A 12,716-nucleotide genomic window follows, 5' to 3' on the forward strand; every position below is an offset into this window, starting at 1 on the left:
TATCATTGTTCGCAACTTCCAATTGAAAAAAACAAAAATACTGTTATATGTAAAAACATTTTTTTTATAATAAAATACATGAATGCTATATTATCTGATATGCTCTACTGCCTACATTTCACAGTTATTTTTCCCTTGGGGAGATCAGTTTACTTCCTCTTTGTTATATAACCATATTGCAGTGGTAAAAACATAGTATTTAATTTCTAAAGCCCCATACACACTATCAGTTTTCCTGCTGGTTTTCTCTTCAGGTTTACCAAAACCAAGTAGTACAAGGACCTGCCTGATTGCATTCAAATTGAAACGCTTAGGCCTCGTACACACGACAGAGAAACTCGACGTGCTTGGCACGTCGAGTTCCTCGTCTCGTTTTGGGATGAAGCCGCCGAAGAGCTCGGCGGGCCGCCTTCTCCTATAGAACAACGCGGCCAACGAGAAAATAGAGAACATGTTCTCTATTTTCTCGTCGAGCTCCTCGGCGGCTCCATCGAGCCAAAACTGTACAGACGACAGAGATTCTCGGCAGAATCCGGGTTTTGACCGAGTTTCTCGGCGAATTCTGCCGAGAATCTCTGTCGTGTGTACGAGGCCTCAAGGTTTGACCTCATATTAGATGGTTTTGGTAAACCTGAAGAGAAAACCATCAGGAAAACTGATAGTGTGTATGGGGCTTCAGAGTAGATTAGTCCTCCAACAGATTGAACAACGCATATTGAATTTACTGATTGTTGTTGTGCACTTGTCACAGTCTGAGGTCAGGTCTGGGGACCAGTAGCTATAGCAGTAGAGAGACTCCCATTGACCAGCAGTATAGGTGTACAAGCAGGTCACCCTGGCGGATGACAGAGGCTCATCCTAGGTGCAGTACTAACTGGCAGTGGTGTGTAGCGCTCACCCCCGAAGGAGCCGCTGATTAGTTTTGGGACCGGCTTTCTAAGTTACCTTCTTGACTTGGTCTAGGGGTGACTTCTGTGAGTGTAAGTAAAGAGCAAGTGTCCAGATACCAATTCAGTTTTCCAATGCTTTATTCCAAGGCCCAACCTGGCCAACATCAACGTGACACACGACAGAGAAGGTTGATGAGCGAAGAGGAACTTTTAGTATCAGGCCTTGGATATTCAGAGAGAGCAAGCCTGCTCTCAGCAATGGTGCAGCTCAATTCGTCGCCACCCCGATCAGGGTGGGTAAAGTGGCAGCCGGAGCGTCATTTACTAATCACTGGGAGGAAACAGACCTCTGCCACAGGCCTGACTCAAGGCCTCTGCCACAGGCTGGACAATTTAGGATTTGTGATAAAACAGTTTGAGCAAATCCTCCCAGTCAGTTCAATCAGTGTCACCCACTGACAGCTTAAGCATACCTGTCATACGGTGTGGTGACCAGATCCCCGATGGTTCATCTGGGCCTCCTGGACAACCTCTAGTTCTAGGTTCTCCTGGGCCAATCCCCCATCGCACAGCTCCCAGCCTAGGATCCTCTCAGCAGAAGGCAGGGACCCAGCAAGTCGCTGGGGCCACTTTTAATAGTAGGAGGAGGCTCTGCATGGTACACGGCCTCAGCATGGCGGGGCCCATGGATGCGCGTACCCTGAAGGTGGGTACCGCACCTGGAACTCGGGCCCCGCAAGCAGAGCCCGCCAAAAGCGGCTGCCACAGATATATCCCCCCCAGCATGCCCAACAAGGGAAGAACTCCTCTGATTGGCTGCTGGGAGCAGGTGGGTCTGCCAGAATCCCTCCAGCACCACCTGCCGCCCAGGGGTGTCAACGTACCCCTGGAGCGCAGACTGACCTACAAGACACATTCTGGAATTGACAGCAGCCTGAATTTCCATAATTTGTGAATGGAAGTAAAACTAAGCCTTCCATTCCCCACTAACTTTTGGATAGCGCCCGTACTAAAAGTAGGGGGGCGCTACATACTCCTCCCACTTGAATGGACACTGTTCCCAGTGTCCCAAAGCATTCAAGCCAACTGCCGCCCAGGGGTGTCAACGTACCCCTGGAGCACAAACTGACCTACAGGACAAATTCTGGAATTGACAGCAGCCTGAATTTCCATAATTTGTGAATAACAAAAGACAGGAAAAGCGCATCTATGTCATCTGATTTAATGGTTTCCCCGTGCTTCACTGTGGGGGCGCATCGATCGTGTCATTCCCTTTATAGGGGAGACACAATCGATGACATCAGACCTACAGCCACACCCCCCTATTGTTGTAAACACACACTAGGTGAAGCCTAACACGTTCAGCGCCCCCTGTGATTAACTCCCAAACTGCAACTGTCATTTTCACAATAAAGAATGCAATTTAAATGCATTTTTTGCTGTGAAAATGACAATGGTCCCAAAAATGTGTCAAAATTGTCCGAAGTGTCCGCCATAATGTCGCAATCACGAACAAAATCGCTAATCGCGGCCATTAGTAGTAAAAATTTTTTTTTTATAAAAATGCAATAAAAATATCCCCTATTTTGTAAACGCTATAAATTTTGCGCAAACCAATCGATAAACTCTTATTGCGATTTTTTTTTTACCAAAAGTAGGTAGAAGAATACGTATCGGCCTAAACTGAGGAAAAAAAATGTATATATGTTTTTGGGGGATATTTATTACAGCAAAAAGTAAAAAATATTGCATTTTTTTTCAAAATTGTCGCTCTATTTTTGTTTATAGCGCAAAAAATAAAAACCGCAGAGGTGATCAAATACCACCAAAAGAAAGCTCTATTTGTGGGGAAAAAAGGACGCCAATTTTGTTTGGGAGCCACGTTGCACAACCGCGAAATTGTCTGTTAAAACGACGCAGTGCCGAATCGCAAAACCTGGCCTGGGCATTTAGCTGCCTAAAGGTCCGGGGCTTAAGTGGTTAAAGCACATGTTTTTTTTTTTTTAAAACACCATAGTTTATAATCAGGCACTACAGTGTTAAAAAAAAGTCTGCTGCATTATCTTCAAAACAAAGTACTCTTTGTTTTTATAGTAGGTAGTTCAGCTGTTAAAGTTTAATAGTTTTTCTTCAAGAGAACATTTATTATTAGTCAGTAGAATTTCCCAGTCATTCCAGTTTCCCTTTACCCTCCTCTGTGGCACTAACAGCTTGGCAGAACACCTGGCGACCAGCGAACAGGGACAGTTTCCTCTATACAGCTGCAGCTTAGCAAGCTTGCATACATTTCTATACAGGCAGCTATAGTGATGAGGAGGCTGTGCTGCAAGTGTTGTCATTGGTGCCCGTAATACTAAATACAGGAAGTATAGGACACACAGAAATCAGGAAGTGAAGTCTATACAGTATTACTGTAACTCTTTGCTTTAGCTGAGACTACAGGTGTGTGCACTTGTCCGTTGCAACACCTCAATCGACCGGGTGCCCACTGAGTCCGCTAACTACCTACAGCAAGGTCGAAAATATTATCTGTTGGAATAAGGAGCAAAAACCCAATTGAAAATGAAGAAACTTAACCACATGACAAGGATACTGTTTTCATTTTAACTCAAAAAGCAAACATTTGACAATTTCAGAATGGCATCCAGAGGTATGTTTAATTATACATATACATTATACAGTATATCTATCTATATATATCTTCTTTGTAAAGAAACATATATATATATATATTATGTTACATGTATATTTCCTTTAAAATAGACATTTCCTCCTTTGAAAGTTCCCCTTTCTTCAGTCAGCTTAGTGAATGTGCTAATTATACTTTCTGTTTCAAGGCTAAACTTTTTTCTTTACATGCAAAAGAAGATAATTGTAAAACATTTGTTTTTTTTACTTGCAGCAAAAGGTGAAGTTATTGACTTGTGTTTTTATTATTAACTTTATTTAGCAACAGAGTGAATTTAGAGATCAGATGTACCAATGTACCAAACAGGCTGATCTCAGGGGAATGGGGTCATAGTCCACAGAGTGAGTTATTATAAGTAGTATTGCAAACGTTTTGCAAGACAAGCAACGTTTTTTAATAAAATTTGACTTGATATACAAGCAGTGTCTTGATATACAAGTAGCGTCATGTCACAACTGGGTATAAAAGAGAAGAGAGGCACCTGAGTGTAGCAATATGGTTACATTTAATGAATGTACAACATTTAGCAACTCATGGTTGATGATTAAAAAACAGGCACATCTAAGTATGCAGGCATCCGGGATAAAGCTGTCCACATAGACCATCCTCCGCACCGTCATCGACATTATCCCTTCCACATTGCGCTTCACGAGCGTTTCAAGCCTCGCGTTCAGATGTCCTAAAGCGCCTCAAAGATGCTGCTTGCAGGACTTTTTTTTTGCTTCCTGCCAGCGCCCGGCTCCAGTGTGAAAGCACTCGAACAGGAGAGGTGTTATACAGCCACTTTGCAGACACAATTTTTAGCGCTATAGCTTCTGTAAAGCGCCTCAGTGTAAACGTAGCCTAAGATGTGCCTCTTTTAATCATCAACCATGTGAGTTGCTAAATGTTGTACCTTCATCAAATGTAACTGTATTGCTACACTCGGGTGCCTCTCTTCTCTTTTATACTCAGTTGTGACATGACGCTACTCTTATATCAAGACACTGCTTGTATATCAAGTCAAATTATATAAGGCGCCTCTCTTCTCTTTTATACTTTTTAGCTCCTGCTGGATTTTGCTTCTAATCCCCTTGTGGAGGCTTCCATTTGTGGGTGGACATTTAGGTTACACAACCTATTACATTGCTATAATCTTTTTTTTATATGGACTATAAACTGAAGGACCTATGAATAAATGGTTGTGGAAGGAATAATTTGAGTTTCCATTATTTCTTATGGGGAAATTCGCTTTGATATACAAGTGCTTTGGATTACAAGCATGTTTCTGGGACGAGTTATGCTCGCAATCCAAGGTTTTATTGTATTTCTATGTTTCCATATCGATCCAGACTAGGACTTTTGAAACTGTTTACATGTAATGCTGTCATTTATGTTATTGTCATATGTTTTTATTAAAAGACAATTGTCAGATGTTTTTGTACACTTAAGTGGGATATAGCAGACCCCAAACTCTACTTTTAAAATGTTGTGGCTGCACATGCTACAATTTTATTATACAATTGATGCCATAACGTCCCCATTTATTTGAATTGGATTAGAGTCAATTGGCTACGGTGGAAATTGATTGTTTTACATTAATCACAAGTACCGTGATACATTTTTATAATGGATATGATTGTATTTCGATAAAGCAGATGAAAACAGAGATGCAATTGAAAATGTAAGATTGTATGTTACAATCATATCTTAACTATCGATCAAAATTAAATTCTCTGTGTGTGGCGTATCGATGCAATGGGTTGTCAACTATAGTTCAAGTATTCTTATTGGAAGAGATATCTGAAAAAGAACTTTCTCAATTATCGACGTGTGTATGGCCATAATTAAACGTAGTCATTTGCAGTTTCCTGTTTGCTGTTTGAACCTCCTAACTCAATGAATAAATGTGCTGCATTTAACATTTCCTAATACATAAGTACCACTTTTTCTGATCTATTTAGCTAATTTCAGATGTCATCTCTTCACCTGCTGAGTAAAAAGATTATATTCCATTTTAGCCAGGGGTCAAGTCCTGGGGAAAAAAGTGTGGGAACTCCCACCCAAGACCCACTCCCCCACCAAAAAAAAAAAATTGATACGCTCATATGCATAATTATTAAACCTCATGTTTTTTTTTTTTTCGATCCACTATACCTTAGTAATCTTTTATGTTACTGGCCGCTTCCTGTATATGGATTCATCAGGTAGTGTGCAGGTATTCCGTCACTTCCTCGATGCCGCAATGTCTCCTGGGAGCTTTTGTCATTGTTCCCAGGAGCAAGCAAGTTCTTTATAAATACCGCGATAACTCGCGGCAGACCTCCGCAATGTCTCCTGGGAACAATGACAAAAGCTCCCAGGAGACATTGCGGCATCGAGGAAGTGACGGAATACCCGCACACTACCCGATGAATCCAAGCCGCTTAGTGAAGGATTGGCTCGGGCGGCTCGGCTGCTCTCGGCTGCTCTAGTCCTGCAAAGGGAACTGCGTTCCTGCTGTGAAAAAAGTGCAGGGACTCCGTTCCCGCAGGACTTGAGCCCTGATTTTAGCTCTTTCGGCCAATATTCAGTATTTACAATGCTTTGAAGTAGTCAACAGCACAGGATTGTTTTACTAAATGAGCAGAGGCTGTTCACTTAATGAATGTTTACTAAGCTTAGTAAATAAAGTGAATCTGTGTTCACTCTGAATGTGCATTTTTCTGCAAGGGAAATAAAAACAAGATATTTGCTTGCACATAATGAAATAATAAAAAATTGAACTCCAGGTTCAGATTTTTATTGCATACTGAAATTGGTCTAGCTTGACCCAATGTCAGTATACATATGCAATACATATGGGAACACTAGTACAGTAATTGCTGCTGTCATCTGAAACTCACAAGGTGGAGAGGTGACAATGTTATGATTCTCACCTCATCCAATCAGAGAAGGCTTTGCATTATTTTTTGAAGAATGCAGGACGTTCAGAGAATGGCACCCATCTCAAGTGAGTTACTGCCTGTAGTTAGTATGCCCGTGGGGCAGCTGCTCGGCATGAGACCAGGAAGACAGCAGTGATCACTATAATATGTATGTGTACTATTAATGATTAGAGACATTCAGGGCCGGTATAAGGGGTGGGCAGGAGGGGAAGCTGCCCCTGGCGCAATGGTTTATTGCAGGGATGGGTGGGCACCCTGACCCTAACCCTAAGGGAAAGGGGGCACAGTTTGGCAACTTTGCCCTGGGCGCTGGATGACCTTGTCCCGCCACTGGAGACATTATATGGTAAGTTCCCCTGGGGCAGAGACCACTGTAGGGTTAAGGCCCTTTCACACCTTTACAGCTTGTTGCAGTGCATTAACTCATGGTATGTTGCACATTAATGCATGTTGCATGAAGGCAGCTTATTAGTAATGAAAGCACAGAAATGGTCCAAAAATTAGAAATAAACCTAATTTTTAACACAATACACCACAAAGCATGGCGTGTAATACACTGCATCACAGAGATGTTGCAGTCTAATGTAATAATGCATTGGGGGTGCAATTCATAAATTTAGCACACATTACTGCAATGCAACAGTGTAAAGCCATATTGTGCTCTGTAAAGCATCATAGACTATGTTGCCACTTTTAAATAGCCATCAAGTAAATAAAAAAGTTATCTACTGCTCAGCCATTGTCTATGGGCCTATTCAGATGAGCTGCTGCTGGTGGGAATCTGCAATTTTTGCTGGCAGAGAAACCACATCCATGCAGCCACAACTAGCGGCAGCAAGGTCAGATTTGTATCCTGCACAAATCAATGGTTATTGGCACTGCTGTTGACATGTAACCGCTAATCTGAGAAGGCGATGAGGGGTTCTGACTGGCCCTGGACACAGGTAGTATGCATATATATCAGTGGCGGCTGATGCTCAGGACCCGTTTCCTGATTGGCCGGGAAGAGAAGCAGGAAGACATTAGTGAATATTAATTTGCTAATGTCGCACAAGTCGGTAGGCTCGGGGTGCAGTACTCAGTGCCCTGAACCCACCCTTTTTGAAGATAATTAGAGTCTCAGGCTCTAATCATGTGCTAAAAAGAAAAAATCCCACATTGAAATTAAAGCGTGAGTTCACCCGAAATTTCTTTTTTTAACATGAGATTGATGCTCATTTTGTGAAGGGGAATCGGGTAGTTTTTTTCAAATCGAAGCAGTACTTATCGTTTTAGAGAGCGATCTTCTCCGCCGCTTCCGGGTATGGTCTTCGGGACTGGGCGTTCCTATTTGATTGACAGGCTTCCGACGGTCGCATACATCGCGTCACGAGTAGCCGAAAGAAGCCGAACATCGGTGCGGCTCTATACGGCGCATGCGCACCGACGTTCGTCTACTTTCGGAAAATCGTGACGCGATGTATGCGACCGTCGGAAGCCTGTCGGAAGTCTGTCAATCAAATAGGAACACCCAGTCCCGCAGCCCATACCCGGAAGCGGCGGAGAAGATGTATCTCTAAAACGGTAAGTAAAAAAAACACCCGATTCCCCTTCACAAAACGAGCCTCAATCTAATGTTAAAAAAAAAGGTTTTTGGGTGAACCTCCACTTTAATGCGCCCGGTGCCCTGAATGTAGATTAGGGGCCGAGCACATGGATTAGGGGGGGGGCCGCCCTTGCGCCCTGCATTATAATCCTATCTTCAGATGTTTGTGAAAATGAAGTCCATGTCTTGCTTACCCTGTGATATCTTACAAATTAGGGCTGTGCAACCTAAAGTATTAAAAACACATTCCAGGCCTAGCTAGAATGACTTGAATAATTGGCTGGCTCTTTCATTTTTAACTGTTAGGTCATAAACTCTATGTGAAAGGTTAGGGTCTTGAAAATGTTGTATGGACACTTTTTGTGCAGCATATATATATTATTGGAATGCCATCATCCAGTGCTGCAGGTGGAGTAGGTAAAGTGTCACCTCACTGGACCTTTCCTGCTTGGGGCAACAAAACGTATCTCCTGATACGCCGTCGTATCTCTGAGTCCGGCCGGTCGTATCTATGCGCCTGATTCAGAGAATCAGTTACGCATAGATATCCCTAAGATACGACTGTTTAAGTGTCTTACACCGTCGTATCTTAGGCTGCAATTTCACGCTGGCCGCTAGGTGGAGCTTCCGTATAGTTGCGCAAGGAATATGCAAATTAGCTATTTACGCCGATTCAGAAACGAACGACCGCCCGGCGCTTTTTTTTTACGTCGTTTGTGTTCGGCTTTTTCCGGCGTAAAGTTACCCCTGCTATATGAGGGGTATGTGCGGCGTATCCTATGTTAAGTATGGCCGTCGTTCCCGCATCGAGTTTTAAAAATTGTACGCCGTTTGCGTAAGTCCTTCGCGAATAGGGCTGGACGTAATTTACGTTCACGTCGAAAGCAATGACGTTTTGCGGTGGATTTTCGAGCATGCGCACTAGGATGTTTTAAAAAAATACGTAAAATACGCGGGGTCAAGCCAAATTTAAATAAAACACGCCACCAACATCCCCATTTGAATTAGGCGGGCCTACGCCGGCCCACATACGTTACGCCACCGTAACTTAGGGCGCAAGTTTTTTCTGAATACGGAACTTGCGCCCAAAGTTACAGCGGCGTAACGTATCTAGGATACGTTACGCCGGCCGGACAGATACACCATTGTATCTGAATCCGGCCCAGTGTGTGTACATCTTCTACTTAAGAGACCACAGTGTGAGTGCTAGGCTGTCCATAAACAGTCCATAGAAAGTTTGAATCTTGGCTGGTTCAGCTGGAACCGTCCGAGATTCGAACCGTGTGTACAGGCTGAATGTACCATGTTTCATCAACTTGGGTACAACCAGCCTGCCAGATTCACTTGCAATTATCGCTAGTGGCTGGTATAGCCTCTAGCAATAAGGCTTACCCCTGCCACTCACCGGGAGCAGACAATTGCTCGGCAGGAGGGATTCCACTGTCAGTACTGTCTGTATTGATGGGGGAATCATGCAAATTTATTTCCTGCAACCCGTGGTTGCAGGAAAGAAATTTGCACAGTCTGTGGCATGCCTTAGTTGGCAATCACTATCTTTTACAAGAAAAAGCTCTGTGATGATAGTGGTCATTATAAGAAAAAAAAGGGTGCTATCAGTCACTCAGGGCCAGATTCACGTAGGGCAGCGGCGGCTTAACGTATCGTAGATACGTTACACCGCCGCAATTTTTCATCGCAAGTGCCTGATTCACCAAGCACTTGCGATGAAAACTACGCCGGCGGCCTCCGGCGCAAGGCGGGCCAATTTAAATGGGCGTGTGCCATTTAAATTAGGCGCGCTCCCGCGCCGGACCTACTGCGCATGCTCCGTTTCTTTCTTTTTTGAACGGCGACGCGCAATTCCGTATTCCCGGACGGCTTACGCAAACGACGTTATTTTTTCAATTTCGACGCGGGAACGACGGCCATACTTTACACAGCAATATGATTGCTGTGTAAAGTTAAGGCACCAAAAAAAACGACTAACTTTGCGACGGGAAACTAGACTAGCGGCGACGTAGCGAACGCGAAAAACCATCGGGGATCGCCGTAACTCCTAATTTGCATACCCGACGCTGGTTTACGACGCAAACTCCCCCCAGCGGCGGCCGCGGTATTGCATCTTAAGATCCGACAGTGTAAAACAATTACACCTGTCGGATCTTATGGCTATCTATGCGTAACTGATTCTATGAATCAGTCGCATAGATAGAAACAGAGATACGACGGCGTATCAGGAGATACGCCGTCGTATCTCATTTGTGAATCTGGCCCTAAGTACCTGTTCACATGCAGTGGCTTGGATTACATCAATGTCAAAGTTTGCTTTGAGAAAGATGAAAAACCGGTCTTGCGTAGTATGCGTGAACCTGAACAAGTTTATTTATTTTTTCTTTGCAAAGATTGCAGTAACACCAAGTACAGTGGATCAGAATGTTTTGTTACATTTCAGCTCTGTGAAAATGACATTTAAAAACGATTAAACTCTGAAATAGTTTTTAGAGACACATCAGACAACTCATAAAAACAGTGACCTGCATTGAGGAAGTTTTAACGTGATATTAAAGGTTTGTCATACTCATGCTAGCTCCTTAGCCCCGTCCTCTCCTCATTAGCTCACAGGCTGTGATTGACAGCAGTGGCAGCCAATAGCTTCCACTACTGTCTTAGCCGATGAGAAAAAAAGACCCGGGACAGCCGAGGCTCCTGTGCACATAGCTGGATTGAAAAGGTTCCCTTTTATGGCCTGCCAGTCTGCATGCTCAGATAAGGGTCTGGTATGGATATTGGGGGGGGCTCACACTGTTTTTTGTTTTTTTTTCAAATTTTGCGTGTGGTTTTCTTTAAAATTCATACCGGACCCAAAGGGTCTGGTATGCATTTGGAAGGGACCCCAACACAGTTCTTTTCAAAAATTCCTTTATGCCGGCAATATTTGTATTTACATTCACCTGTATGTCGCTGACAGCTGATGACTCATCCGTTGTTAAGGACGCGGCAGCCGGCTTGCTGTCCCGCTCCTTAACCGCCATCTATTCACTGATTGTTAAGAATGCCGATGCCCTCCACTTAGAAGAAACAAAAAAATGCTGAGCAACAGCATTTAGCAGCATTTAGGAGCTGTCAGCATTTGTTTCTGCCAAAACGCTGCTGCTCCAGAACGTGCGGGCAGTGTTTTTTTTCACTGCTCCTGTCAGAAATTGCTGCTAAAGACCTATATGTGTATGAACACAAAGTATAACATGCAGGGGAGTTTATAAGCAGTTAAAAAAGTCTTATGCCCAAAACAGCACCTGTAAAAATGCCCAGTGTGCATGAGGTCTTATGAGGATTTACATACACTTCAACTCTGACCCACTCTGTATATTTTAACGGGGAAACACAAAAAAAAGTATATTATACCTCTCTTGTCTTCACTGGGGTGTATGTTTATCAGGTACCTGGCAGCAGAGCCTGAAATGATGAGGAAACACACCTCATACTCAGGCCACTGTTAGTGTGAACAGAAGGTGCAGGAGTTCAGAGTGGCACGGGTGCCTGTAGATCTTGCCAGTGGCAGAACGGGTATCCACGTCAGGCTGCAGAGGTCGTCAATATTCTTCAGTGAAGCAGGAGGACTGGTAGACATGGATGGTGGATGGCAGACTGAGGCAAGCTGGTACTGGGGACAGCGGGCGGGTGGGACATGCACTGGTAGCAGACTGTAGAACAGCAGGCACAGCAGGATGTAAGGCAAGAATTGAAAACCTGAGGAAGATAAGCAGAGTCAGGCAGGCTGGGTCATACAGTGGCAGGACGGATCAGGTACAGAGGAGCAGACAAGGGCGAGGTCTGGGTACAAGTCGGGTCAGGAACTAATCAGTGAAAGAAAAGCAAATGGAGCAGACAGAAGCGAAGGTCAAGGACAAGCCAAGGTCGTGCAGGCGGAGTTCAGAGAGTGGCCAGACAAACAGGGTCTGCAACTGGAATCAGGATGCAGAATCACAGGATGCAGGGAAGGCTGAAAGACAAAGCTGATCCTGAGCACTGACACAAGTGCAGGTGAGCACATGTGTGAGTACACCTATGCGTGTGCCCATATGCATGCACAGAAGTATTATCCAAACCTCCTATAAAGCATGAATTAGCCTGTGAAGAGGCACAGAAGTCCATCAAGAGAAACCATGTTGTCTACTGGCACGCCCTTCCTGACAGTGCTGGTCTTAAAGATGGGGCAATGCTTTAGACTCACATGCTCTAAGCTCCAGCACCCGGTCTTTCCCCTGTCTTACAAAAATTGGGGTGGTGGCGCTGATGGTCAGTGGTATATGAGATTAAAAATAAACTTAAAAAAGTCTGTTTACAACAAGTCCTTGGGGTGTTTTTAAAAACTCTGGAAATAAATGGAAGCAATGCGGGGGGGGGGGGGGGGGGGGGAATACTGTCCTTTATGAAGCTGATGATCCGAGTCTATAATCCGGGGCAAGCCTTTCAACACAGGGGAGATGAGAGCAGAACTTTAACATATGCAAAAAGAGATAAGGAGAAAAGGCGCCTCCAGGTTAACAACAAAATAGCTTTAATACATAAAAGGTGACAGCATCCACTTACATCAAAAGTAATGTAGATCCGGCATGTGAATCCTTGGTTGATAGTTCCCAAGTGTA

General features: G+C 44.0%; 1 protein-coding gene across 3 annotated transcripts in view; it reads left to right on the forward strand.

The window, feature by feature from the left end:
* Positions 1 to 12,716, forward strand: part of PIK3AP1 (phosphoinositide-3-kinase adaptor protein 1) — a 242,196-nt gene that overhangs the window by 72,109 nt on the left and 157,371 nt on the right. The window contains exon 1 of one of the 3 annotated variants that reach the window (XM_040362257.1): positions 3,101 to 3,540. The exons of the other annotated variants lie outside the window; for them this stretch is intronic. Coding sequence (XP_040218191.1) covers positions 3,528 to 3,540 — 13 coding nt within the window. The 5' untranslated portion in view covers positions 3,101 to 3,527. Of the gene's footprint in view, positions 1 to 3,100; positions 3,541 to 12,716 lie in introns of those variants that run through there. 3 annotated transcript variants of the gene reach the window in all.

This window comes from Rana temporaria, chromosome 8, assembly GCF_905171775.1.
Source record: "Rana temporaria chromosome 8, aRanTem1.1, whole genome shotgun sequence".
Classification (NCBI taxonomy): domain Eukaryota; kingdom Metazoa; phylum Chordata; class Amphibia; order Anura; family Ranidae; genus Rana; species Rana temporaria.